Raw genomic sequence first — 27,862 nt, forward strand, 5'->3', positions numbered from 1 at the left:
CTTTGTGGGAAGGACGTTTGAATTGTTCGGGTGAGATCTTTTTGAGGATGGCGAGATAAGATCTTGGCCTTGGATAAAGAGACGGTTAGTTTCTGTGGATGGTTCTGCGGAGTCCGTGGAGGTGTAAGCAGATTCAGAAGGTTGAGACTGAGAACTGTACTCAGTATTTGGCAAGCATTTACGATATGAAGAACCTACCGTAATGGGTTGGGGAAACAAACCCAGAAGTCACGGTACTAAAAGAGAAAGATGTTGGGTTAGAGATTGCTTGTTATAACAGAGTTGATGATTAAATTCATTCATCGGATCTGATTCAGATCGAGTTATTTGGTCGGTGTTATCCTTTTTCCTGTATACACGTTTTCCTATTCATGTGGCAGAGTTCGTCTTAGTCTACACCTTTGAGCATCATTTTAGATACCCACTGCGAGCAGGAGGACGTTGTATGCTGAATATTGTCCAGCTTGCAGTTTTGCTCATCACGTCGTTGCCACACTCAGCGAAATGAGATCTGGATTTGACGCGATGCCCCTCTAGGCAACTATCTGAAGTTAAAAATGCTGGAAATTTTCAACTGAACATTTCCCACCTTTCAAAATTGACTGGCGCTAAGAGAAGGCTCGGAGCCGCACTCGAGTGGGGAAGAGCGTTCAACTGAGATGCGGTCAGTTAGGTACATACCGTCGCCATGGGATTCGCAACCCATTCCATAGCTAAACATACTTACGATTGGTTTCTTCTTATACCTTCCTCATAATCGTGTTATATACTGCGTCATTCTCGTCGTCGCAGAGTCTAGACTGATAAAGTTAATTAACTAGTTTCTGCTGTCGGAGTGCGAAATTGAAGTTGTCTCTCGAAACGCGACTGGGCGTCTCAGCAGCTAAGTACATACCAGCTCACGCGCTCGCGCCTCGTTCTTGTGGAACGTGGCAGGTCAAGGTAATGAACCCTTCTACAACATATGTTTCATTCAGAAATGAGTGCTGATAACGCTGTTGGTCAGGTTTACAACACAAGCCACCGGAAGGCTATCCCGAGACGCTTTGCAGGTGCCGCTACCGGGTTCTGGAAAGGAATAAGTTTCTCGACACCAAGGTTTTCGAATTCTTCATCTGCTTCTGTCTCGTCTATTGAACCGCCGGATTGCCCTGAATCACCCGCCATGTCCACTCCAGATGTCCCTACAACCCCTCTAACGAATTCAAACGGTGTCCTCCCGCATGACAGCCCTGTAGATACACCTCCTCCCTTTGACATCTCACTTTTTCAGTCATATCTCGTGTCACTCTTGCCACCGGTACTTGGCGCTCTACCCGAGGAATTTGTAGGCTTATTTGATGAAGAATTCGACGAGAGAGTCACTCGCTTTGCAGCAGAGGGTGGAGATGTGATTTACGTGGTGAAAACGAGGGATGAAGCGGAGGGTGAGCTTTTGTATCCAGTTTAGAAGCTAACCTAACGCGTACTAGAGGACGCGCCACAGACTTACTCATACCATCTAACTTCGCATCTGACTTATTCTCCTGCGAGTATCACATCACTTGCACTCATCAAACGCGGCCCCACTTTGGATCCTGTGACACCCCTTGCCACGCAACTACATATCCTCAATTTGTTTGGAGGCGAAGAGACACCGTACGAGAGTTTGCATGCCGTTGTAAGCTGTGGTGTTAAGCCTTGGTTCGATGCTTTTGTCGGAGCACGAGGTGGGGGCAAGGATGGGGATAGTAAAATGGGTATGCTTCCACTTTCTTTCTTTGGTTTCACTCACTTGCGTTTCTAGGGATACCCATGACCAAAAAGAAGTTTGCCGAACTGGAATTGTCATTATTGCACCTTCAGCAGAACGTGGAAATACCTGAGACGCATCTGATCATTCATCCAGTCATCCAGCGCGCCGTAGAACAGGTCAGTTCCTCAGTGACATTAGTTGTCTAAAGGCTGAAGACATCACATTAGGCTCATGCTTCAGGCAAACGTCCAAACATATCGGACATACCTCCAAAGCAACTAAACGAGAGTTCGTTCCTCAACACTTTACACGGACACGTCAATATGTGGATCAAGGCTATTCAAGCAGTCACTAAGCTTTCGCGTGACGTGTCCTCTGGTACCGCTTCGCAAGAAATCAATTTTTGGCTGAGTCTTGAGCGGGCACTGGAGGGTATTGAGACGCAGCTACGCAGCGATGAAGTGACCATGGTCATGGAATGCCTTCGAAACGCGAAACGATATCTCGCAACAGTCAGCTTCATGACGGACACTGGCCTGAAGTCTTCTACAGATCTCGGTGCGCGTTCTTTCTGGCATCGTCGATTGAGTGCTGATGAGCATTATTAGTGCACAAATACAACCAACTGATGAAAGATTTCCCTCTCAATGAACTGTTATCTGCGACAGATCTTGAAAAAATCCAAGAATCACTGGTGCTCATCTTTGGACATATCAACCGCAAGCTCAAACTTTCGCCCTACCCGATCCGTCGGGCACTACCCCTCGTCGAAGCAATTTCTCGCGATTTCAACGACCAGCTATTGCGCGTGCTGACGTCACATAGGCTATCATACACTCCGTACGAAACCTTTGACCGCTTACTCGGACAGACCATGAACATCTTCCGGACGTGGGATGACCTCATCAAGGAGTTCACAAATGTCGCTCGCGAGGTTATGCGCAAACGCGGAGAGAAGTTTGTCCCCATCAAAGTTGTTGCTGCGCATGCAAAACTACAGGAGCGGACGAGGTATCTGCGCGACTGGAGGAAGCAGCACGAGCAGCTGGCGGTGATGACGGGGCCCACGAAGGGTTTGGGGAGCATGACTAAGGAGGTGGGTGGAATGGACATGGAGGAAGAAGTGAAGGAGGCGTATGAGGTGGTGAAGCGCATTGATGTTCTCGATGTTTCTGTTGGTGAGCACCTGATTTTGACATGTCGATGTTGAAGTCACCTCACTCTCTTTTCAGAGGGTACGGAAATTTGGGTGGCTGCTGAGAACGCATACAACGAACGGGTTGCAAGGGTCGAGAACCAAATTATTGCACGGCTACGCGATAGGCTAGGCACGGCAAGAAACGCGAACGAAATGTTCAGAGTGTTCTCCAAGTTCAATGCACTTTTCGTTCGCCCGAAGGTAGTTCATTTTGTGGGACAGTGTAACACATGTTTACGCTCATATCCCACAGATTCGTGGAGCTATCCAAGAGTATCAAACTCAACTCATCGACTCAGTAAAGGAGGACATTAAGCGCCTTCACGATAAGGTAGACAGCATACTCTTGTATTGTCTCCGTTACTTATGATGACCATCAAGTTCAAAACGCAATATCGGTTCTCTGAAGCCTATCACATGTCACAAATGCGCGACCTACCTCCAATAGCAGGTGCCATCATCTGGGCTCGGCAGATTGAGCGACAGCTACTCACCTACATGAAACGAGTGGAGGATGTACTTGGTAAGGGCTGGGAGCTCTATGCAGAGGGCCAGAAACTTCAGTCGGAAAGCACCGCATTCAGGAAGAAGCTAGAGACACGGCCAGTGTTTGACGCCTGGCTGCATGATATCAACCGGCGCGACATGGGGGTCAATGGCCGTCTCTTTGAGATCGTGAGATTACGGGGAGGAGGGTTCCAACTAGCGGTAAACTTCGACCCCCAAATTATCACACTTTTCAAGGAGGTTCGCAATTTGTTGTGGCTAAACTTCCAGGTCCCACACGCGATCACGAACATGGCGAAGGATGCAAAGCGAGTATATCCTCATGCTGTCAGTCTTATGGAGACTGTCAGAACCTATGGGCAGACTCTGGATCTGGTGGAGAATAACATGGGCATAGAGTGGTTGGTTGCTGAATATCGGAATGAGGCTCAGCGGATGGTTGCCAAAGGTGATCAGATTCAGACCGTCGATTCATCGGGGCTCTGACGCTTTATATCCAGGTATGAGCATCAAGTGGGATTACTTTGTCAACCAATACGACACCGCACGGTATGTGACCAGTGCCGATGGACGTGAGAACCGACATATCCAATTCGTGCGGGAGTTTGCGAGTGTTGTGTCTATCCTACAAGATAAAACCAACAACGTCATTGATCTGTATCGCAACATTCTTCGAGCAGTCGAGGATCTCACAACATGCCCTTATACTAGTGAAGCATTTTCAGATCTTCTGGGCAAGATTCAAGCTGCTGTGGGTTGTCTCTTCATCATTACTGTTCGTGTGCTGAATACGTGCAGATTGATCGCCTGAATCTGGAGGGATACGCTAATCTTGAACACTGGGTGGCTGACCTCGACAAGCGAATAGAGGGGATCCTGCTTCAGCGGTTGGGCTACATCATCCAAGTCTGGTGTTCTGAGTTTGATCGGACAGATGATGGTGATGCGCGCCGAGATCCAATACCTTTGCGGGACATCACCAACAAGCGACGGGCCGGGAAAGGCGGGAAAGAGGAGAGGGTATGTTATGTTATTATTCGCAAAGCTAGTACTGACTCATCTTTCCAGGTCGCCGAGGGCAACATGAGTGTAAAACCCATCGTTCACGAAATCCGGATACAGAACCAAGTGATCTTCCTTGATCCGCCTATAGAATATGCACGTGCGACTTGGATAAAGCAATTGCATGACTGGTTAGGTGCGTACGGTATCTCTAATTGTTCAATCCTTTACTAATTTCTTGAACAGGCGTTATTTGTCGATTGAGACGTATCCAAAGTTCTCGATACGAGATTGGGTTGCAAATGCAGGGCACGCAAGTGTCAGAAACAACATATACCTCTCTGGTACGTATCTCCTACAATATGTCGAGGCTACCACGTTCTTAAGAGCTCTACCTAGCTCACACGATTCTCCGACAACACTTTAGAGCGACCATTTTCTCTCATAGAACTCAAAGTTCAGAAGCTCAAAGACTATGTCGCCAAGTGGTTACAGTTCCAGTCGTTGTGGGATCTGGAAGCAGAATATGTCTTCAATCGCTTAGGAGACTCCCTCGCGCATTGGCAGCAACTTCTGACAGAGATCAAGAAAACACGCTCGACATTTGACACATCAGAAACGCAACTGAGTTTCGGTGTTTGTGTCGTGGATTACGAGCAAGTCCAAGCCAGAGTAAACGCCAAATACGATGCATGGCAACGGGATATCCTCAGTCGTTTCGGTGTGAAGCTCGGAAATGCGATGAAGGAGATGCATGCCTCGATCATGAAGGCGCGGAATGAGCTGGAGCACCATTCGATAGAGGGTTTGGTTGGAGGAGCACGAAGATTTTAAGTCGTGGTACATACTTTCTTTTTTTATACCCGTCCATGCATCGCGCCGTTCGTTATTTGGACTTCACGCTTCGTTTCGTTTTTGCATGCATGACCATCATGTTCTATTGTATCGGCTACCCGTAAAACTCTGTAATGGATCCTGACTCCTGAGGCAGTGGAGCTCTTGGTGAAGAGAGGTCAAGAAAAATACAGGATGAAGGTGGGTGGAACGATATTACCTGCTAGCAAGTGACAATGTCAATTCTGGTATATACGTTTACACGTCGCACTCCAGTGAGAACCCAACATGACGAGGTCGGGTGAAATATCACAATTCTGTAATTACATATGAAAAATGATGAGCTCTGAGATCTGAGATTTCAATTTTCCGATAAGACGTGTTGCATCGCATCGTTCTCGCGTCGTTCATGTTGTGCTGCACACAACTGTTTGCACTAGCATCGCCCTTTTCGTTGCACTTTCACCGTGTTCTTGTTGCGTATTGTGATTGCACTAGTACTGTGTTGACGTCATACTAAACCTGCTAGCAGCGGTTTTACCAAGTTCATGTGCACGTGGGCGCTTGTTCACACCAGTCACCAATACATGCATTAGCCTACGCGTGGCTCCCCTCGGTGGGACACTTTCAGGTGTTTAGGCCCTAATCGAAATCCACGACCATCCGCTGTTCGCTTGCGCTTCTCAGTCACCGAGCACTCAAGGCAGCATGCTCAAACTGTTTTGTGTCAGTCCGGTAAATGGAGTACAAGCGTCATGCCAAAGTTTACCGAGTCAGACAATGGTGTCGAGAATGATCTAGAATGCAAGGTAGGTCATCTGGTCTGATATCCATCATGATTCCTATGCTTGACTCTGTACCCACAGTTCCCCTGTATCTCTGATACTAAGATGTGAACGTGTAATACGCGGAACAACACACTCGGATCTCGCCGTGGTTAGGCAAAATCAACAAACGACTACAAATAGACTGCGTCATAGCTTGTAAGACTAGAGCCAAACATCTATAATCCAGGTCCGAAATACCTGGACTGACGTATTCACACCCCCAACAAGGTCAGCAACGGCATCTGGTGAGGTCAATTTATTAACAAACATTCTTGGTAGGCGGAACCGAAGAATGATGGATAGCTTTTTTGCGATGAAAGTTTGATTACTGTGTAAAGTCTACCAAAGGGCGTCCAATTTCCACTTCGATTCGCTCCGGTTTTCGGTTCGTTTCACAGCAACACCACTTCCCAGTGATGCTAGGTTCATGAGACTTCAGGTTCGACCACCGGGAAATCGAATGAAAGCGAGTCTGGACAGCAGATGCCGAATTCGAAATCTACTCCGGTCGCATGATTTCCGCTTTGCTGCGGGTGAGTCGTTGCTTGGGGGCTGATCACGAAAGACAGTGAGGTTGCTGGACGTTGCAGGGGGCAAATAATGTGGCGAAACGGCTGCATCGAGTGAAGAAATTGGTCGGGGTTGCCTTTGAGAGGGCCATCTATGGTCACAAGAGGGTAGGGGGAGATTATACCTGGCTCAACTTGAAGCTTGAAAGTTTGAGGTGAGGAACCGCTTAAGGTATGTATGAGTGTGGATTGGTACTCACAGATGTATTATTAATAGATTGACCAACATGAATGAATTTTGATGGTCAAGTAAGCGGCAAACTGAAAGATACCGTATACCAAACACAAACGTTCACACTAGAGAATTACCTGCATCAAGTACTTACCACCCACTGGAAGCCGCGGCTTGAGGGCCTCGAGCTGGGCCCCAAGCCTGGATCGGCCATCCTCAAGGGCTCAGCTTAGCTTGGCCCACGACCTTAAGCCAAGCCTTGCACAATGCACATAGTTGCTAATTAGAAGGAACCGAGAAAGGTCTGAATAATAATAGGGTACCAGAAACCGGAACCGATTGAGGGAAGGGAAGTATGCGAGTGCGGGGAAGGCTGTAGCATTAAGCGAATGTGTCTGGGGCGGCTTCCATACTATGGAAGCCAGCACCACCGCGTTCGTTAGCCGGCGCCACACATCCACAGTAGGCAGCGAGACTTCGTGCACCCCTGTGTTATTTTGTCTTAACAGCATGTCAATAACTTTGGAGGTGCGTCTGCCCAACACGTTCGTGAGATTCTGCACCACTGTTGGATTATTTTTCTTAAAGGTCAGAACCACCCCCCACTTCATTGCTCATATCCAGATATATGGGGCGGCATAATGATCGGAGCACGATACTAGTGAGTTTGAGGCCTCACAAAGGACACATGAGCCTCGAGCATAATGTAAGACTGGTAGCAACCCTCTAACCAGAATGGAGGCCTTCATGACGAGGTCCAAACTCTGAGAATGGAGAAAAAGCGCTACCAAGGGTGAAAAATGTATGACAAATTTCGTACTCAGTAGACGAGACAATTATCGAATAATCCCTTACTGGTGATAGAGTCAATGTGTTTGTTTGCCATGGCACAGACACGTTCCTCCGAGTACTAATGGGGACGTAGATCTGAAGGAGTAATGATACCGTCCCTTGGATAGAAAAACAAGGTCTGCGGTGTCCCGAACGTGCGACAGTCTGTCTGTCATGGAGTTTGTCACGGTGTGCGGTGGTCCTGGCTTCCATACTTGAATGCCGTGAGGGTGTTCGAAGGAACCGCGTGAAGTCTGAATCCATGAACCCGCAACTCGCTTCATGCAACTTCTTGATATTATGATCAACCCAACCAAACAACCTGCTCTCCCTATATAATGTACAGTGTTCAAGCAACTCATTTCAATCCAAACACAATCAACAAATCATCCCTCCTATTCAACGTACAATCATGGTTTTCTACGCATATGTCAAAAACGTACGTTCAAAATTCATTCTTCAATGTCTGTAATGTTGCCCTAAACCGCCATTCAGATCACCTCAAACTCGACCTATCGATACGTGATTGTCTTCGCTAGCCGCGCAGTTGCCGATGAGTGGTGGCGCGCCGTGTCCACTACCAGTGTCGTCAAGTTCTCAGAGAGTATTCGGCGTGTCAATGCCCAGTTCTACACCCACGACGTGGGGCAGGCCAACGCCGCCGATACCCTTACGACGACTGGGGTTGCGACCCAATTCCTCGGCAAGGTGTTTTTCACATTGCAGTACGACCTGGGTGGTCGTCTGTTAAGCATCATCCCGCCGCTTGATAATTTCGTGGACCATGTTAGCGGAAACTCGTGAGTTAATTCCTTGCAGCGTGGTCCACATTTGGTTGATAGCGGCCCTACCAAAGTTTCTTCATTCGCTCCAAAGCCGTTCCTCACGAGTACTGGTACTGTCCCCTTCAAGGGACAAATTCGGTCTATGCTTCGAGCACCGACCGCACTCGTTTCCGTGTTAGCCGCACCGACAGCGGTACTGCAGGGACCATTATAATTGGCTCTGACGAGATCGCTATCACGTTGACCGCCGTCAATAAGTCCGTTAACGTCCTCCCCGAAAACGGTCAAGTGATAGTTTCAAATGCTCCCAAGTCGGGGTTGAAGTTTAGTGACTTTTTGAACAAGTTCTCTGCGGCGCCTACCTTGTACAAGGATGGTATGAGCTTGGGCAAAAGGGAGCTCTTCTATACGGAGGATGGGGAAGAGTGGGAACTCGCTTGAACTGCTATCATTTGACGTTAGCAAAGGGCTTGCATTCGACACAAAGTTGTCCTGTATTGATACTGTTATGGTCTCCCCTGTAGTTATCGCTGTACTGTTAGAACACCGAAAGAATCATATTTTTTGTTGAATACCTGAAAGCACGTGTACCACTGCGGGGCTTTGGGATGCCATAGATCCCTTTAGCATGGACCTCTCGATCAATTTTACAGTATTTAGAGTTGCCTCTCTTACTAATGGCCGAATGATCAATGAATACTGAGGGCTTGATGAGTTGCCACCATTCACAAATTCGAAGAGCAGCAGGGCCCGGGCGAGTCACGGCGAAAAGCAAACCCAAGACGTCCAAGGGTGAACCAAATACTCCAAAATAAACTTAACTCTAATTGAATCTCACGTGCAGTTGAAATCAATGATACTACAACGCGCTCAAACATTGGAGCAGGGCCGGCCTAAACCCAGAGCGAGGCAGATACTATCTAGACTCGTGACTAGTCTGTCTAATGGGGCAAGCGTCAATTAGACAGACTGGTCACGAGTCTAAACTTCTTGACGGCTATTCCACCTTGGCGAGCCTGAGCTTGGCCCAACCTGCATCTGCATGCATCATTTGCCACTGACCTATAACGAAATTCAGAAGAGCGTTCGCCTAGAGTATTAGAGAGATTAATATATTTCGTACGGAGATGATCAAACAACACCTGAACAACATAATACATCCGTAGTCGCTGTGTGATTATACTTATATTAGGGACTCATAAATATCTCGTCCAGCGAACGCAAGTACGCCGATGTGGACTCGGAGGTAATTTCAACCCGGGTAAAGATGATGATATCGATGGAATCAACTAACCCGTCAAATCAGTCACATCACACTTACTGAACTCCACTACTCACGGGGTGGAAACGGAAGGTGGAACGGTTCAGCGCTTGTATCATAGAACATTTGTCTTTGAATTCCTTAGTAGGCAGATCACAAAAGAAATAAGACTGCCATTCCTTTATGAACATATAAATGAACGAGGGAATGTGCTGTCAAGTCAGTCACATGCATCGGACAATGAACTTACCACCATAATTGGAGTGTGCGATGCCTTGTCATTACTCCGCCACCATTCTGCGATACCCTGCTACGTCTGCAGTTAGAACAGGGTCGACTCGAACATATTTTTTGCCACGACAAAGCCGCTTCCGATCGATTTGTTTAAGCGGCCCGTTGGTGGACGAACAAAGTTTCAACAAAATGATCTTAGCCAATTGGTGCTACTCACAAAGAGTCGGAAAAGGGATGACTCCCCCGCCGAAGCCGTACCCGATGTACTACCACTCCGCCACCATTCGGCTGCCAAGCGTCCCAAGCCGTGGCGAAAATTAGGTACGTACCAGCAGTGTAACGTAAGAACATAAAGAAAAGACTTGGGAAACCTTGTCGACTCTGGTAATTGGTGAGTAGTACCTCTGGAAAATATGCTGAGCGGTGAACGAGGTCTTCACCTCTGCTGTAATTGAGCCAATGCTCGCACCTTGCTGTGGGGGACGAACAATTTTGGAGTGGTAACAGGTCACACATCTCCAGCTTTTCTTTACTCACTTGCCAACCCCGGGCTCTTTACGCTACAGCGGCTGCTGCACGATTTCTCCTTGCAGTAATGCTCCTGACATCTAGATTCTGGTATGCTTCTTCCGGCGTGGACTAATTTGACAGTCGGGTTCACCCTCATTCAATCGCAAGGGACCAAGGGTCGAAGCTGGTCTTGCGAGCGGCCAGAGATCTCCATGTAAGTAATCACGACATCCAGGGAACCAATTATGTTCTACACAATTGTGAATTTGTGATTGGTGTTCTCGTTCTACCATTACCCCGGGTTACTATAGCTGGGCCTGGCAAGCTTATTGGCACCATCACAGAGCATCACCTACGTGAAGCTTCGGAAGTACATGGCACGGAGGCTGACGTTGAGGTTAAATGCGCAAGAATCCGCATACAAGAACCGAGCCATAACACAAGCTTGAAATCGACGACCGCATGTAGCACAGAGCAGGCTTTGAATTGACTACGACGCTCGAGATCAAGTAGCCTTTCAGGAAAACCGACCCCTTCAAGTTCAGCTTCAGCCTGTTATCTTATGTACAGGATCCTGTACGTCAAAATTTGATGTCTGAGTGACATCCCCCCCAACCGTCAACGTCAACTTAACCTCATGCGTGCGACATCTGGCTCGTTGTCCTCATAGTAGGGAATTTACCCGAGTTCTTATATAACTCGTCTTTAACTCAAATCTACTCGTTTTCTTCATCACTTGCACCTCAGCAAGTACCTTGTCTTGGTGTCTTGCTTGATCTTTTTTTTTCTGTTTTGTCACCACATTCGGTGTCATGTCATCCCAAACCCCACAGACAAGTGTGTCCATAGAACGATTTCGCCTTGATGGAATGATGGTAGCATGTGCAATCTATGGTGTGTTTTTGTCCGAGTATGACAATGTGGAGGCTGGCTTATGTACTACAATAGGCGTATACTTTCTCCTTACAGTGCAAGCCTGGATTGCTCTCATGCAGCGGCCTCGACATGGGGAAAAAATAGCAGATCATCGTCTCGCGCTTCTTTTCTATGTCTTCATCACGTTCGTATTGGGGACGATAAGCTCTGCTACGAACGCAAGGTATACAGAGATGATTTGGATCGATCTTCGTGATGCGCCTGGTGGTCCGCTCGCGCTAATCGAGGGCTACATGAGTTATCGTATCAACTTTATAGCGCTTTCCACGTAGGTGTCCTTGCCTGTCAACCCGCGGACCTCTAGTATTGACGCCGTCCAGTGGTCACATTCAGGAGTGGTTTATGCAAGCTCTGCTCGTGAGCCTAATAGTTCTTCGGATCGCCTGCTTCTACACTGATGCTTTAAATACTAAATACTTAGCTCCACCGATGTTTTGTGATATGGAATTGGGAAAGGTGGGTGATGGTCCCAATGATCACACTCTATGTTGCCATGATCGGTGCAGTCCATCATTCATTTACCAAGCAACAGCGGTGACTAACATCTCAAGTAGGTTTGTCTATCACTGTCCTGTTCCAGGCGGGGACCGATGGTTCATTTTACAACAACCCCATCGAACTTGCCTACCTCTGCGTCGAAGTCGGGCACACCGTGATTTATACTATTCTCGTGACGAATCGCTTGTTCGTCATGCGAGGGCGCATGAAGCAGATTATGGCCCAGTATGATTCCAGCACATATGGTGCCATCGCCCTCATGGTCATCGAGTCTGCAGCGTTATACTCGGTCTCCGCTATTATTTTTATAGTTGCATTTGGTATGCGATCTTACGGTGTTATCACTCTATGCTTCTTGTCTATTGGCAAAATTCAGGTGAGCAAACCAACCTGAGTTGCCTCCGTTTCTAACATTAGCTGTCTTTATTGGACTAGGGCATTGCCCAATTGTTCATCATTATTCGTGTTGCACGGGGACGGGCAGTTACACGCGAGTGGTCGACTCGAAGCACTGCAATAACTACGGCTATAGCATTCACAGGGGCTGTATCGGACATTACAGAGGGAACCGACAATGAACAAATAGGCAAGCCAGAGCGAGGTGTCCAGTTGTATGCCGATTCTGAGAAGGCAGAGGAGGTTTCAGTGTTTGTAGCGTGAAATTGGTTTGCATAATTGAGTTTATATGTACATCGTAATAGATACCTGAAATGAATGTTATCTGCGCCGTGGGGCCAGATCTGGGACGGCGTGGGAGTCCTATTGTTGCCGAGTATCAAATCGGCATTCTGCAGGATGATGCAGCATCACGGTGACGTATTTAGAGGTGTAACCTCGTGTCAAAAACTGGTTAACTCCCCGCCGAAGGAAAATCAGCACACCTTATTTACATCCAGCAATAGTATCGTTTTGCTTATATGTGAGTAATCATGTTTCTTTCTATGTGAGTGCCAAGTCTCATCGCAATTGGTGACCTCGCAAACATTCAAAAGTCACCATACAGACTCCTCTCAGGCTGGTCACATATGTGACAGAGTCTCCAAGAACTTCCCCCTCTGTGCCGTCACTTTGTCGTTCATTCTGCAGTGTGCACGTGGATAAATCATAACACAAATTTGGATTCGTTTATAATTGCGCAGCCCTCAAAATTAATGACGATATTTGGAATCGAGCAGGCTTTTCAGCGCTTCACGTCCAGTTAACACTATCTTAGTCCCACCGTGTCAAAATTTTATCACTGTGTGAGTGACATCCTCAACATCAACTTCATGCATGTGGCCGCCGCTTTTTATGTCTCCCTAGCGAAAACTTTATTTTAGGTTCCCCATATAACCTCTGCATCTTCCCCGCCCGTGTCTTGCAACTGTCCACTTGTTGTCTCCACCATTTACCAGTGGATAGGGCGCATCCTGAGTGCTCAGACATCTATTTCGTCTTAACCCTCCTTTGGTTAACTATTTTGCGGCCATGTCATCCTACACCCCGCAGACGAATCTCTCTATTGAAAGGTTTCGCCTGGATGGAATGATGTTATTGTGTGTGTGCTACGGTACGTTTTCGGTCGACACGCGACGCCTCGGGAGTTGACTTATATATTATAATAGGCATGTTCTTTCTCCTTACAGTGCAAGCATTGATTGCTCTTATGCAACGGCCTCGACATGGGGGGAAAATTGCAGATCATCGCCTCGCGCTTCTTTTCTACGTTTTTATCACGTTCATATTGGGGACGATAAGCTTTAGTATGAACGCAAGGTATACAGAGATGATTTGGATCGATCTTCGTGATGCGCCTGGTGGTCCGCTCGCGCTAATCAAGGGCTACATGCGTTATCGTATCAACTTTGTAGCGCTTGCCACGTAGGTGACATCGCCCTTCCACCTGCAAACCTCTAGTATTGACGCCGTCTAGTGGTCACATTCAGGAGTGGTTTATGCAAGCTCTACTCGTAAGCCTAATAGTGCTTCGGATCGTCTGCTTCTAAATTGATGCTTGAAATACTTAGCTCCACCGATGTTTTGTGATATGGAATTGGTCAAGATGGGTGATGGTCCCGATGATCACACTCTATGTTGCCATGATCGGTGCAGTCTATCGTTCACCAAGTGATACTAATCACTGACATCTTACGCAGCATTCTCCATCATCGTCCTGGTCGAGGCGAGCACTGGTGTCGCATTTTACAACATTATCATAGAGCTTGCCTACCTCTGTGTCGAAGTAGGGCTCACCGTGATTTATACTGTTCTCGTGATAAATCGCTTGTTCGTCATGCGAGGGCGTATGAGGCAGGTCATAGCCCAGTATGATTCAACCACATACGATACCATCGCTCTCATGGTCGTCGAGTCCGCTGCGTTATACACCGTCTTCGCTATTGTTTTCATAGTTGCCTTCGCTATGTATTCTAACGGCATCACCACTCTATGTTTCCTGTCTATTGGAAAAATACAGGTAAGCAAACAAAATCTGGGTTACCTGCATCTCTGATGCTAGTTATTTCAGGGCATTGCCCAATTGTTCATCATCATACGTGTTGCACGGGGGCGGGCAGTTACACACGAGTGGTCGACCCGAACTCCCACAATACCTACAGTCATGGCATTCTCAAGGACTGTATCTGACTTAACAGAGATGACCAACAATGAACGAATAGGAAAGCCGGAGCAGGACGTCGTTCAGTTGTATGCTGATTCAGAGAAGGCGACGGAAGTTACAGTGTCTACAACGGCATAACAATAATTAATATTTTGATTTATACCCAGTGAATGCAATTGTCTTCATTTGCGCTGCGGCCTTTTAAACGTCTTTGAAGCAGGGACAGCGTGGGACAGATACCAGCATTCACTGCGGAAATAAGATGACCAGTTCGCACATCACGCGACAACATCATGATCATACGCCTCGAACCTCGAACTATGACAGATATGTTCCCCCTCTATGCCCGCTGGAGCGGGGCGAAGGTCGGGAGTGCCAGGGGTCCTGGAGCAGGAGCAGGAGCAGGAGCAGGAGCAGGAGCAGGAGCAGGAGCAGGAGTCCTGGCTCGTAGTCGATGGAGCAGCCTCCCGCCATAGAGGTTTGGCCTTGGGTTACCTTGCAGTCCGTGCCCATTCGAGCGCCCCGCTCTGACTGCTCTAGTAGAGCTTATATGGCCCAGGTAGATTGAGATATTCACGCATGCGTAATATAGCCCGCTACAACAGATATAAGTATACGGTCGCATCCCGACTTGCAGAATAAATATATAGTTATTACTGCCATCCCTCCATCCCTCTGGTCAATCTTGGTCATACTTATTATCCCTTCGTGCGATTCATCCCCGAAATTAGTGTGTGCATGTGAGAATTGTCAGACAGGCTGGTTCGACTTGGGTAGATAGCCGGTAGGTTGCCGGTCATGTCAGCAGCCTTTGAATTCAACAAGATCAAACAACCATCATTTACCGAAGGACGTCTCCCAGAGTGTTCATTGCATAGCAATGGCCTTAGATGAAACCAACTCACTGTCTCGGCTCACTGAACAATTTCCTGGCTATGAAAAGTTCACCTCACATATCACGAGTGTTACATTATCCTTTGTCCTTCCGTTCTTGTACATTACCGACCGCCACAATCCGCGCATCACAGCCTCATTGCTTAATCAGATTTACCGCAACAGTGGAGACTGTTCTCCTACACATTTTGCGCACATAAACGCAACCGCTTGCTTTACAGCGCGGTTGTTGTATGATACTGTACTCAACGCGCTCGCAGGATGGGAAGTGACCTGGGAGAATGGATGTCAAAATTGGCCTGGTGAGGATGGGAAAAGATACAACGACAGTATCGATAGCTTTTTACATGGACTCCGGAATCTACGCAACAAATCCTGGGGAGGAACGGCTAAAGGAAGTGGTAGAACTGCAGATGAGGAACCGAGGATGGTGCTCCTTATCGAGAGAGCCGAAAGGCTGAAGGACAACCTCCCGGACCTTATTGTTCCTCTCACACGTCTCGCAGAATTGGTGAGTGGTCTGGTCTCATTTTTACCAAACCGTGCGTCTCACATTCCAAGGACGAACATTGACTGACAATATGTGCTTACAGTCACAGGTGAAGATAACGACTATCTTACTGTCCTCTGCGCGATGGGAAGATATTAAGCCACCTCTTGGTGCATCCCCAGATCCCTATTTCATCGATATCGACCCCCCAAGCAAACAGGGTAAGTATCCAATCATTTGTATCCAATTAGTGTGATCTCAGGGTCATTGGCATCCTTTCAGATACAGTTGATAGCCTTCTTTTTGAGTTTCGTTCCGCGTCCATAACACATGCACGTGCAGACAAGCAGGATAAGACGTACCATCCATCATTGCTGCCGTTGTACGAACAATATGTGGAACACGTCTACAATGTCTGCTCTCTTTACACAACCGATATCCAGGAACTGCAGTATATTGCCGCTGCACGTTGGCCTGGGTTTGTTAAGCCTGTGCTGCGGGAGCAAAGTGATGCTCATGGAGACGGGGACCCAGACCCAGACGGAACATGTACTGAACTGACACTCCCTGCTTCCGACGGCCGCATGAGACTGCTCAAATTCTTCACCCCTTCTCTGACGACAGCACTCGATGTACTCTATCCACGCTTGACCAATGCTACGGACTGGGCGTTAGCCAACGACCCTGACATGCAAGCATCAGAAGAGGCACAATGTCAAACAAATACGGAAGGGAGCATCATCGTTGACCACCTACCGCGAATGTCCAAGTTCATCTTGCTTGCGGCGTTCCTCGCTTCGACAAATCCTGCCAAGAGTGACGTGCGAATGTTTGGTCGTGGTGCAGATAAGCAGAAAAGGCGACGTCGGAAATCTGCGTCGCCAAAGAAGGCTGGGGCGCAGACAACTGTTGCAAAGGTACATTCATATTCATTTCACACTGTATGTAATTCAAAGGCAAATCAAAGGTTTCACAAAGACTACTTGGCCCTGTAGTATTCCCACTGGATAGACTTCTCGCAATTCTTGGCGCTCTCTTGGAGGAGAACGATGTTGAGAACCGGCCTCACGAACCTTGGTTTGAGCTTCCAGGGGAGTACACCGACATGGAATTGGGGCGTGTGCACATTTACGCCGCTGTAAGCGCCACTCCTTGTCCCGTGTCAATCCCGTCTGACCCTACATTCCCAAGATCACTGAGCTTACGTCCATGCGTGCCCTACATCGCACGACTGCTGTCGAGAAACTAGAGGGACCGCCTATGTATAAATGTGGAATTTCATTTTGGGTAGCAGGGGCGCTTGCCAAGGATTTGCAGGTACCGCTAAACGATCTCATGTGGGACCCGGTGTAGTGCTTCGACAGCATGGCCACTGGACATTCTTCCGTACATGTCATAATGCGTGCCACAAAGCGTTTACCTTGTGGGAGTCAGAGATATCAGCTAATGGTGCGATCTCCAGGGTTGGTGGTACTGGGATACTGGCACAAATGTAGGTCCTACATAGTGCGTCAACTCGTTTTGGTCGATCATGATGGTATGAGCTGGCAATCGATCTGAGTCTGGCACACCTACTTGGTTTGGCTAGATTCTCAGGGCCATTTTGTTCACAAGGAAATCACAACACATCGGTATTATTGCTTTTATTTGTGTTGTACTTGGCGAGTACCAGTAGTCAATAGAATGTATAGTAAGACTGTTGCTACCTCAATGATCAGATACCTTCACTTGCGGCCGCCCGCTTCGAGCTTTCGACCCGTGCTTTCCATGTGGGAAGATTCGACTAGAATCTGGAGCCGAATCGCATAGGTAATACCACCGATAAAGACTCGTAGCCAATGCTATCAATGAATTCCATAATTACACCGCCAGTGCGAAAACTCTCAAGCCTGCATCGAACAAACGCTCTTCTCCATCTCCTGCATACCTTTGACGATGCCCACAGAGTTCTTCTCTGAATCCCCGTCATTCCCTTTGCAACTACGCGACTCAAAGTTTAATCCCGAGAACTCTGCCGACCTAGTCGAGAGTGAGGTTACTGAGGATCAACAGGTTGACGACCACGTGCAACCTCTTAGCTCGAGTGAGTTTGCTATGTGACTACACCTTATTGATCATATTTATGAAGTCGAACGGAGCTCTCAGCTTCTGCATTCACTGTACGTCTGCCTTTCGCGCGCTATGCAGTCATCCTTCATGAATTTGAAATGAAATACCTTACCGTGACTGCACAGGCTCGGAGTTCCATCAATGATAGTGCGGACTTTGACGACCCGAACCTCGACCCTTCGCGCAGCATAGAATTTGACGATGAGTCGCCCTATCCAGAGGTTCGATCCGCTGTCGCAAACACAGACGATCCGTCCATACATGCAACAACGCTTCGTACATGGGTTATAGGCTTAACCTGGGCAATTATCATGCCTGGCGTCAACCAGTTTTTCTTCTTCCGCTATCCCAGCGTGCCCATTACTGGCATAGTCGCTCAGCTACTCTCGTTTCCAATAGGCCGCTTTTGTGCTGCCTATCTTCCTCGAAAAAAAATCTTGGGGATTTCACTAAATCCTGGTCCTTTCACTATCAAGGAGCACGTGCTGATAACAGTGGGTCCTCCCTTTAAATCCCTATTGGCCTTGTTTTATCACTATCTGCCCACAATAGATCATGGCTTCGGTGGGCGCGACATCTGCTTATGCAGTAAGTTCTTCCCGAAGTATCACAAAGCATGCATTCAAAGCACCAAAATTAGACAGACATTATTGCCGTGCAAAGAGTTTTCTATAATCAGAAATTCAGTTTCAGTTGTTCGTCTTCCATGCCGCCTTATCAAGATTGAGCGCATGCTCATGAACTGTTCCTCATCAGATCAGTGGTTTTTGGTGATATCGACGCAATTAATTGGCTTCTCCACTGGGGGAATTACACGACGGTTTCTTGTGTCGCCTCCAAGCATGATATGGCCCGCGACTCTCGTCAGTTGCGCACTCTTTAATACTCTTCACTCCGAGCAGTATGCGGGTATTGGACGATTAGGCGGCTTAAGCCGAGAACGCTTCTTCGTCTATGTTTTCACAAGCGCATTCTTGTGGTGTATGAATTTTCCCCAGCTCCCATTCTTGTCTAATTTAACTTTTTGATGTACTAGACTTCTTCCCTGGTTATTTGTGTAAGGCATATATTCCCTATAGCGACCTTGTTTTGCCAATTTTTTTTGCACAGTCCAGGCCCTTTCGTGGTTTTCTTGGGTAACATGGATTTGGCCTGACGATCCTGGTGAGTCCCGAGACACTGATCCACGATATGCTACTCACGCAGAACCCCTAGTCGTTTCACAGCTCTTTGGGTACGTCTTTTTGTTCGCTAAAGAATCATGTACCATGCGCTGAGAAAACTAGCTACGTCCACGGCATGGTAGGTTGATGTTTATTTGACCCCTATCATGATCTTAGGATTTTGAATCAGGGAATGTCCGTGGTAACATTCGACTGGGCCCAAATTGCGTATGCTTTTGGTCGTTCCTACTTTATTGTCGTTCTAAGCTTGGTTGTCCAGATACAATGGGTCACCACTAGCCGTGCCTTGTGAGCCTCCTAGTATCTCTTCAATGTTCAGTCTAATTCTGGTCAACATTAGGGTGGGCAACGGCGAACGTTATTATTGGCTTTGTAGTTTTCTATTGTGAGTCTGAGGTATTTATTTGAACTCAGTATTAAACCATTATCCTAGGGATAATAACACCTATATTATACGTCAGTGATCCTCAAAGATTTCACGACCGACGAATTGACTCCTTCGCAGTTTAAAAATACCTGGTATTCTCTATACATGCCGTTCGTCTAATCAATGTCTCTCCCTACATGACGTCAGCTCAATCCTTGCTAGTATTTCGTCAAGGACCTCCTTCGACAACACACAGAACACATACAATGTCGCTCGGATATTGACTTCAGAAAGCACTTTCAACGCGACAGCATACCAGGAGTACAGTCCAATATTTATTCCGTAAGTGATCACGCTCTCAGCTCCAGTCATATACCCACTTCGATAACAGAACGGCGTTCGTGATGTCTTACAGGTAAGTTCACTAATTGGCGATCGACCTTAGCTTCTGTTGAGAAAACCCCTTTTCATTAGTCTCTCGTTTGCCTCCATTACGGGTAAGGAAGTATGCACTATAGCTATGACACAGATTGACAGAAATATCTTAGCGACTATCGTCCATTGCTTTATTCATTTTCGGAAGCAAATTTGGTATCAAGCGCGACGGTCACTGGAGGAACAAGCAGACATTCATGCTCGCCTTATGAGTCGATACCCACAAGTTCCCGAATGGTATGTCAAAAAATTCTTCTCACACAGGGATTCTAACTTAATACAATTCCCACCCCAGGTGGTACATGTCCTTATTCGCTTTCATGTTTGCATTGGGTGTCGTCAGCATCGAGATTTGGCCTACAGAGATGCCAGTTTGGGCTTTTGTCATAGCGCTCTTGATCGGTGAGTCGTCAAGATGTCTGTGTGAAAGTGTTGTTATATGAACGTCCATATGCCCATTAGCATTTACCTATGTGATTCCATGCGGTATGATACAGGCAATCACCAATCAGCAAATTGGGTTGAAGTGCGTCACGTGATATAGATGGAATCTTTCATAACTCAGACATATCCTAGCGTAATTACAGAGCTGATCATCGGGTCAGTCTACGCTTGCTCATGGCATCAATGGATCTGACAGCTTGCTATCCAGATATTCGCTACCTGGCAAACCGGTAGCAATGATGCTGTTCAAGACCTTCGGCTATATTGTGTGTCGCGCATCCTCCAGTTCTTTTGGTGTATTAACTCTCGTAGACTATGTATCAAGCCCTGACATTTACGTCCGACTTCAAACTCGGTCACTACATGAAAATCCCTCCTCGAAAAATGTTCTGGTGCCAGATTGTGGCTGCGATAGTCGCTGGAACCACGCAATTGGGCGTTCAATCGTGGATGTTCTCTACCATACCGTAAGCGTCAATGTTGGTGACCGCTTGGTGAGGCTGAGCCCCTTGCAGAGACATATGTAGTAGCACTCAAAAAGACGGGTATGTTCGAATGTTCAGTATGACATCTATACTCAACATCGCGTAGTTTTACCTGTCCTAACACGGAAGTATTTGGCACTGCATCCATCTTCTGGGGTGCGTTCATTAGATTGATGCATCGGGGAAAGGATGAATTTACTCTGACGGACAGGTGTAATCGGCCCACAACGTTTGTTTAGTTCCGGGCAATTATATCAGTAAGTTGCCACTCTACCCTTAATCCCATTAGGACTGAATTTCCTCTTGCAGTTGTATGTCCCCCTTGCTAGCTTGACAGCAGAAACGCTACAGACATACTTCTAGCCGTATTAGTATTCTTCATCATAGGAGCAGTGAGCCCTATCATAGGTTGGCTGGCGATGAAGCGGTATCCAAACAGTTTTATACGATACATGAAGTAGGTCATTATCTCAATCACAATTGCTGACTGGTTTACACTTTGACTAGTTTGTAAGTTCCACGGTATCATTCCTTCGGACAGCATGACATCGTACACCATAGCCCACTAATATTTAACGGTACCAACAAGATCCCCCCAGCTTCTGCGCTCAATTATGTACCGTGGGCGTACGTGCGCAGTGGTTGTCATATGGTGCATTGACTTACTGATACACCGCAGGCTTGTAGGTTTCATCTTCCAGTATGTTATACGAAGGTTTGTTTCCCGTTTGAAGCCATCTGCAGCGCCTTCTGATGTAGTTTTACAGGCGCAATTTTGCATGGTGGACAAAATACAATTGTAAGTGGATTCACGACAGTACTCGCGCCACATGACGAGAGTTACGCAGATGTCTTGTCTGCGGCGCTGGATGCTGGGCTAGCTGTTTCTGTAATCTTCATATTTTTCGTGTAAGTTCACTTGATCACAATTCTAATTGTCATTCACCGACCTGGATAGATTGCAATATCCGGCAAATGGGTCGGTAAGTAAAAATTGCTACACTTGCTAACAAAGCGTCCAAACAATTTCACTAGATTGGGGAGAGCTTGCAACGTTGGTGGGGTAACACGGTAGGCTCTTCATTGAACTACCAGCTCAAACGACTAATGCGTTCACTATCAAGGTATTTGATAAAACTGCTGATGGTATGGGTACTCCGGTTCGCCAGCTACAGGGCTCAGAAACATTCGGGTACGTTGACTTGTCAACTGATCACTTCTGTTTCGTTGATGAGCAAACTCAGCCCCAGTATGGGATCTTGGTAGCCATTGTATCTTCCGTGCTTTAAATGTAGACTTATCTTGTTGTATTGGTATAACATGGACTTGTACTGCGTTCCTGCATAATGACACATCGTTGCAACTATCGCCTTCAGCGGGCGGGTGATTTATGCGAGGGTATTATGAACGTTCATCATTGTCATAAGATGCGTTAAGGTAGATCGTCTGCGGCAAGGGACCGCAATGCGGGGTGCATTCGGGAACGTCTAGTCGATCTTCACTTTGCGAACCGCCACAGAATCATTGGGCATGCCACCGATGCGGTTTCCAACCTTGACTTTCTGCCCAGCTTTAAGCGTGAACTCGAACGTCTTTGGGGCTTCGAAAACCAACACGATGGTGCTTCCCAAGCAGAATCCGCCCATCTCTTCACCGGCGGTCAACGGTTGGCCGTTGAGGATCGGGGACGCTGCTGAGTAGACGGCCTCGTTATAAGTTCCGGGAGGAGGGGGTCTGCCTCGGACGTTGGTGCGAAGAGCCTGTGAGTGCGATATCAGCATAAAGGACACTTCTATACCAATGGAATAATACATACGGTGTCAAAGTTAATCTTGATGCTGCCTACGTTAGTGGCGCCAACGGGGATCATTCCAAAGAAACCGAATTTCCACCGACCGAGAAGGGTGACTCTCTCATTCAGGACGAAGAGGTTTTGCAACCGCTTTGCCATCCACGGGGAAACGGAGAAGAGTTCACCTTGAAGTCACATGCCATTAGCAGTACGCGAAGCATGTACATGAGGACATACCAACGAAGTGGCGCCGTTTCTCCACTACCCAAGCGGTGGGGCTGTGGAACCGGTGATAATCGCCCGGAGCGAGGTAGATGACAGTGAAGTAAAGTGCATTGCCTTCTTTAACGCTTGTCCCCGAAGTGCTTCTCTTTCGCTCAATCGAAGGTCTGAGGCCCATTTCGCGAGCGACGGAGGCATCATGCGCGATAGTTTCTTGGAGGGACCCTGAATGCTCCACAGACGCGTCAATCTGCTCGCCAAATTTCTTCGGCATGGAAGATGATTCTACCTCAGAGGCGGACTGAGTTCTGGGGGTTGGAGGTGTCACGGAACCCGGAGTGGAAGGTGTGGATGCACCCAAGAGTTGTCCTAAGCTATACTCGATGCCATTCACATTAGCAAATTCTTGGTCTGTCACGTGAGACATTTCTCGGTCTGGGAATTCGATTACCGTCGAAGTTGGGCTTTCTGGATCTGAACGATCCACACCGAGGAGAGCATCCAATGAGTAGGTGATTCCCTTGACTTGCTCCACTCGAAGATTCTCGATAGTTCCGAGATGTAAAACCGGTGCCGTCGGCGGGACTGACCTGTAATATAGTTGAGATAGAAGTTCTCGAATAAAGTTAGACTCTTACGAGGATAGCGTTGTCTATGGGCCTGGCACCAGGTTTGAGCTTCCGGTAGAAAAACTGACCAAGGCTGGCATATTGCGTTAGATCATCAGGGTCAATTTCCTCAAGGTTGCAACCAAAAACGTATGCATAGAGCCGGAAGCCGTAGGGCCGTATCCAAACTGGCAGCTCGAGTGAGTTCATGTAACCCCAGATGCGCGACATGTTTCGGAGAGGAAGAGCGCCTATTACGTGGACCTGCACGAGACCAGTTTAACAAACGTGGTTCAATAACTAATCGGTGACACGCACATGCCATGGACCTTTGAGTTTGATGATCTCACGACCTTCATCATCAACATGAACCTCATTCTCTGCACGTGCTACTTTCTTGCGGTATTGGATGACGACGAGGAGGATGGCCCCAACGGCCAAGGGAAGCGGGTACCATTTTGTTGGAGTTTTCGTCCACGCCAACATAATACGTCCTACATTCAGCAAGGTCAGATATGCATATGCTCTCTTATTCACGAAAGGGCATACTGTAGAGCGGAACGCCATGCGAGCTTGGCAATGGCGGTGGTGTAGTCTCTGGAGGAATGCTGCTTCTAGTCGAAAGCGATCGTCTCAATGCACCCTGCTTGAGTGTACGCACAGTTCCCGATAGACTAATTCTACGCTTCACAAAGACGCGTGAAAAAAGGGCAGAAGAGCTGTTCGCAGTAGACGTGATAGCATGAGACGCCGCCTGAAGGGGTCTCTTCCCCTTCACGATGGCTTTATAGAACATTGCAGGTGGTGGATGCAGTTCACAGTTCGCGATTGAGAAGTGACTCTTCCAGTGCAGGCCGCTATGAGTACTTGAAAACTTTTTGAACGGGCACCAACGGCCACACGACTCCCTTCGGCAACAGGACACACAAGGCAAAAGCTTTGGATTCTAACAACGCCAAACAAATGGCGTTAAGCGATATTACTTTGACGCGACCTTGACACACGGTACCATATCTTCAGCGCTTACGCCAGAAATGTGGATTAAATATTAACTGTTGACTCACGACTATAGGCCAACCCCATTTTATGCACACAGCGACATGTTTTAACGGTTTCTAGCTTATTTCTTCAAATTGCCCACACACAACATGAACCAACGGCCTTAACCGAGCACCGTGAGGTCAATCATGCGATGACTGATGCAGATGAATCCAACTGAATGAATTCCCGACTCCCAGGCCATAGTAGTGGGGGAGGGATTCATTGTACAGTGTCTGTCATGAATCTGTATAAGCAACACGCACTCTTTTATCTGTTGGCATTGGTCTTTTATTTTGTCGTTGTCGTCTTCTCTCCTGCCGAGGCTCGTCAATTAAGTTTGACGAAATCAGCCTGTACAGCTTGAGGAACAGTAAATCAGGCTTCATGCAGTCATATCAGCGCGCCAGCTCAATATTACAGTCCTCTCCCATGGCTGTTCGGATCTAAAAGAAGGGGATATCAATTGTATTTTCACTGTATATCAATTAGGCTATCTCTGGCTGTGCAAACTGATGCCCTTTCGGCATCGCGCCAACTCCACGATGTAGATCGATTCATCGAAGATTCCGTACTCATCATTGTTGGTAACCATATGATATAACTGCACACGAGGCGACAGATGGCCCAAGCATGAGAAGTAGAGTGTCTGTGGATCTCCCCTACTTTTATGGTTTATTTTTGGTCTGGCCTGGCATGCCCACCATGGTGCGCGTCACTTAGTCACCACTACAAGTTTTGTGCAGAGGCCAGATAAACACTTTGCGCAGGGATTCTCAGCGTGAATGGCAACTCCAGCCAACTCATTAAAGCTAATTAGCCGATTTTACACCAGACAAGGCCAAAATCTAAAAGCTTCTCGGTCTGGATGAAACCATGGAAGCATTTATCTGATAAGAAATCCCTCTTGAGGATCGATACAGAACTCAAAAAGACGTTGTCTCAGCATAAAATACCATAGGCTAAATTTACGGGTGCAGTGGCGGTGACTAATAAGTGGCGCGCACCATATCATTTACGTTTGATTCAGGTGTTCTGCTGTCACAGCTGTGTTCTGCCTGTGCAAATGACTCACGATCGGCATTTACAACGAGCCTCTGGATTGATTTTACCCAGTTTGATCATTCAATCTTTAATCTCATTTTGGTGATTTAAGCACTAGGTCACTGGGGGTATATATGCCATCGCCATACGTCTATCAAATTCACCTCTCACCCACACCCCCATTCTCCGAACTTCAACCAATATGACTATAGTCTCAGACGACCCCATTTGGTGGCCGACCATCGATGCATATCGTTTTTCCAGCTATTTTGTAGGTTCGTGGAGAGCAGTCGGATGTTGAGGCTGATGTCTCAATCTAACCTTGGCTATGGTTTCACAGTTGCCGCCTCTGTTGGAATCGCGTATGATTGGGGTGAGCATGATAAGATTAAAGAACTGCTGATATCTTACAAATATTTTCAGCACTTACATTCGGACAAGAGGTATGTCAATGCTATAACTAGAGCGGTCAGCTTGCTAAGAATGGTTTTCTAGGTCGAATTGATCTGGGTAAGTAGTCTCATGTTAGAAGAACCCACGCGAAAATACGCTTAATTCCAGAGGCAACACTGGTCCCTAATGACAGTTCTGTATCTAAGTGTATGTGGCTTCACTTGTCTGTCATGGTTGTCATGTAGTACTGACTTGAAAGCATCCTAGGTGCGCTACATTGGAATCTTATATGCTGGGTATGTTCAGAAGGCTAAACAATTGGCACTGTGCTAATCGTCTATCTCTTATAATCAGCCTGTACATGCTGAGTACGTCTTCTTAGTATATTCTCTGTCTTTGCTTCTTCTGACTAACGGCATATAGTCAGTGTTCCGACCATCTCGCTGACAGATACAGTGAGCTTTCTGCCTAGATGCTTGCTATTCCCGTCCGATTAACCGTGGTGCCCTGTAGGAGTGGGTGTGGTCCTTTCCTGACTTCTTGGTTCACTAATGACTGCCACGCCATATTGCCACAGATGTGAGTCTGTTTGGAGTGTGTGATACCCGAGACTGATCACTAACGGCATTCGTCAGGTTGGATTGTGTATGTTGTATGGAGTTGGATAGGTATGTTGGCATATACAATGCTGTGGGGTGAGCTTGGCACTCGTGAGACCTCAGTGATATTGACTTGACTCAAACATGCCGCTAGTCATCATGATCACTCGGTTGTATGCCATGTATCAACGATCCAGAAAGATCCTGATACTTCTCACTGTCACATTCTTGGCTATTGAAATTTTCAATGGAGTGGGAGCCATAATGATGTCGACTAATGCTTCAGGGGGTACGCTTAATTGTGGATGACAAAAAATGTACATGGGGCTCATTGATGAATACCAGAGCAACTCATACTCTCCGGCACTTATCAGTGCTCGGTTGGCTACGCGGAAGATATAGCACTTCTGGGTTCCATTGGTTGGATACTCTCCACTGTGTGGGAGGTCCTCACACTATGTCTCGCAGTTTGGGTTGCTATCACACATTTCCGTGGACTCCGACAAAATTCAACAGGAGGGGCTATGTGGGACTGTTTCGCGGTGTTGATAAAAACTCATATGCTTTACTTTGCGATGTGAGCTCATATTGTGAATATGGTTCCCGTTTTCGCTAAAGAATTGGACGTGCCAGCTCTGTTGCCATCTCTTGCTTCCAGCTTATTGTGTTTTCTCCAACATTCACGACTGGTATGTCAATTTTTGACCCCTGCATGCCGCCACGATTCATCTTTTCTATAGAACCAATTTTCCCCTGAAATTCAGGTTTATTATGGCTTCCTTCAGATTTTCACGGTCGTGCAGATGTTTGTGCTAGGACCACGCCTGATCCTTGGCGTTCGAGAATTTCACGCTAAGCTCGTGACTGACTCTGACGCAGCAACTGCCATGACCTCAATCGCTTTCCAGGAGCGCGTGCACATGTCGACTGGCAATGGTGTATAGCACGGGAGATGCTCGGTGGAGCTAACGGTTGTCCAATGCTCTCCCAGGAGCAGCAGGAAATATTCAGTCTCATTTTCGTCTTGGTGTTGATTGAAGTTATGTGGTTTTGCGAAACGGACCCTTGTGAAGGAGATATAAGTCTGGGTCGTCGTACTATTTATCCAAGTGCATGTAAGTAGCTATAGGTCCTGACAATGTTTAAATCAATATACTAGATATCTCTACTGCCCCGCGCCAACCACTGGTCCTTTTCTCTGTGTGATGACAATCATCCCTATGATTGCTTGGGCAAATGGGCACGCAAGAGCCAACTCAT

At 47.3% G+C, this 27,862-nt stretch overlaps 7 protein-coding genes across 7 annotated transcripts; 6 read left to right on the top strand and 1 right to left on the bottom strand.

Annotated features, from left to right (window-relative positions):
• Positions 1–829: 829 nt before the first annotated feature.
• Positions 830–5,621, top strand: BJ212DRAFT_1363058 (cytoplasmic dynein heavy chain 1). Its single transcript, XM_041335971.1, has 14 exons — positions 830–942; positions 1,007–1,427; positions 1,473–1,739; positions 1,787–1,911; positions 1,963–2,293; positions 2,344–2,913; positions 2,968–3,134; positions 3,187–3,264; positions 3,315–3,888; positions 3,941–4,191; positions 4,239–4,460; positions 4,509–4,638; positions 4,689–4,786; positions 4,842–5,621. The coding sequence occupies exons 2-14, from the start codon at positions 1,166–1,168 to the stop codon at positions 5,274–5,276; spliced, it is 3,510 nt and encodes a 1,169-aa protein (XP_041191796.1). The 5' UTR covers positions 830–942; positions 1,007–1,165; the 3' UTR covers positions 5,277–5,621.
• A 2,282-nt stretch (positions 5,622–7,903) lies between these two features.
• On the top strand, positions 7,904–8,730 carry BJ212DRAFT_1363073 (uncharacterized protein). The gene is made up of 2 exons (XM_041335972.1): positions 7,904–8,114; positions 8,171–8,730. Exons 1-2 carry the CDS (start codon positions 8,088–8,090, stop codon positions 8,477–8,479), a joined length of 336 nt encoding a protein of 111 aa, XP_041191797.1. The 5' UTR covers positions 7,904–8,087; the 3' UTR covers positions 8,480–8,730.
• A 2,144-nt stretch (positions 8,731–10,874) lies between these two features.
• Positions 10,875–12,644, top strand: BJ212DRAFT_366181 (uncharacterized protein). Its single transcript, XM_041343021.1, has 6 exons — positions 10,875–11,359; positions 11,414–11,669; positions 11,722–11,758; positions 11,823–11,901; positions 11,956–12,275; positions 12,335–12,644. Exons 1-6 carry the CDS (start codon positions 11,278–11,280, stop codon positions 12,557–12,559), a joined length of 999 nt encoding a protein of 332 aa, XP_041191798.1. The 5' UTR covers positions 10,875–11,277; the 3' UTR covers positions 12,560–12,644.
• A 452-nt stretch (positions 12,645–13,096) lies between these two features.
• On the top strand, positions 13,097–14,708 carry BJ212DRAFT_366218 (uncharacterized protein). The gene is made up of 6 exons (XM_041343022.1): positions 13,097–13,448; positions 13,504–13,759; positions 13,812–13,848; positions 13,906–13,984; positions 14,035–14,354; positions 14,406–14,708. The coding sequence occupies exons 1-6, from the start codon at positions 13,367–13,369 to the stop codon at positions 14,634–14,636; spliced, it is 1,005 nt and encodes a 334-aa protein (XP_041191799.1). The 5' UTR covers positions 13,097–13,366; the 3' UTR covers positions 14,637–14,708.
• Positions 14,709–15,312: 604 nt separating this feature from the next.
• BJ212DRAFT_1363094 (putative origin recognition complex, subunit 5-like protein) lies at positions 15,313–17,616 on the top strand. The gene is made up of 5 exons (XM_041335973.1): positions 15,313–15,903; positions 15,986–16,103; positions 16,165–16,799; positions 16,850–17,020; positions 17,074–17,616. Exons 1-5 carry the CDS (start codon positions 15,379–15,381, stop codon positions 17,233–17,235), a joined length of 1,611 nt encoding a protein of 536 aa, XP_041191800.1. The 5' UTR covers positions 15,313–15,378; the 3' UTR covers positions 17,236–17,616.
• BJ212DRAFT_1432348 (OPT oligopeptide transporter protein-domain-containing protein) lies at positions 17,617–22,359 on the top strand. Its single transcript, XM_041337703.1, has 35 exons — positions 17,617–17,965; positions 18,028–18,041; positions 18,117–18,485; positions 18,544–18,579; positions 18,632–18,686; positions 18,748–18,972; positions 19,028–19,048; positions 19,102–19,155; positions 19,207–19,225; positions 19,278–19,293; positions 19,345–19,382; positions 19,435–19,463; positions 19,516–19,560; positions 19,609–19,631; positions 19,681–19,712; positions 19,765–19,884; positions 19,934–19,957; positions 20,017–20,039; positions 20,091–20,214; positions 20,273–20,379; positions 20,440–20,503; positions 20,554–20,577; positions 20,630–20,687; positions 20,734–20,888; positions 20,937–20,966; positions 21,013–21,062; positions 21,118–21,165; positions 21,270–21,363; positions 21,468–21,533; positions 21,586–21,621; positions 21,674–21,705; positions 21,755–21,815; positions 21,865–21,889; positions 21,942–21,977; positions 22,031–22,359. Exons 1-35 carry the CDS (start codon positions 17,818–17,820, stop codon positions 22,193–22,195), a joined length of 2,466 nt encoding a protein of 821 aa, XP_041191801.1. The 5' UTR covers positions 17,617–17,817; the 3' UTR covers positions 22,196–22,359.
• A 34-nt stretch (positions 22,360–22,393) lies between these two features.
• On the bottom strand, positions 22,394–24,324 carry BJ212DRAFT_1447607 (phosphatidylserine decarboxylase; the record flags this gene model as incomplete). The annotated part of the gene is made up of 6 exons (XM_041338420.1): positions 22,394–22,666; positions 22,723–22,883; positions 22,936–23,505; positions 23,588–23,792; positions 23,847–24,022; positions 24,078–24,324. The coding sequence occupies 6 exons, from the start codon at positions 24,322–24,324 to the stop codon at positions 22,394–22,396; spliced, it is 1,632 nt and encodes a 543-aa protein (XP_041191802.1).
• Between the last annotated feature and the right edge of the window lie 3,538 nt (positions 24,325–27,862).

Source organism: Suillus subaureus, assembly GCF_016647635.1.
Source record: "Suillus subaureus strain MN1 chromosome Unknown BJ212scaffold_21, whole genome shotgun sequence".
Taxonomy (NCBI): Eukaryota; Fungi; Basidiomycota; class Agaricomycetes; order Boletales; family Suillaceae; genus Suillus; species Suillus subaureus.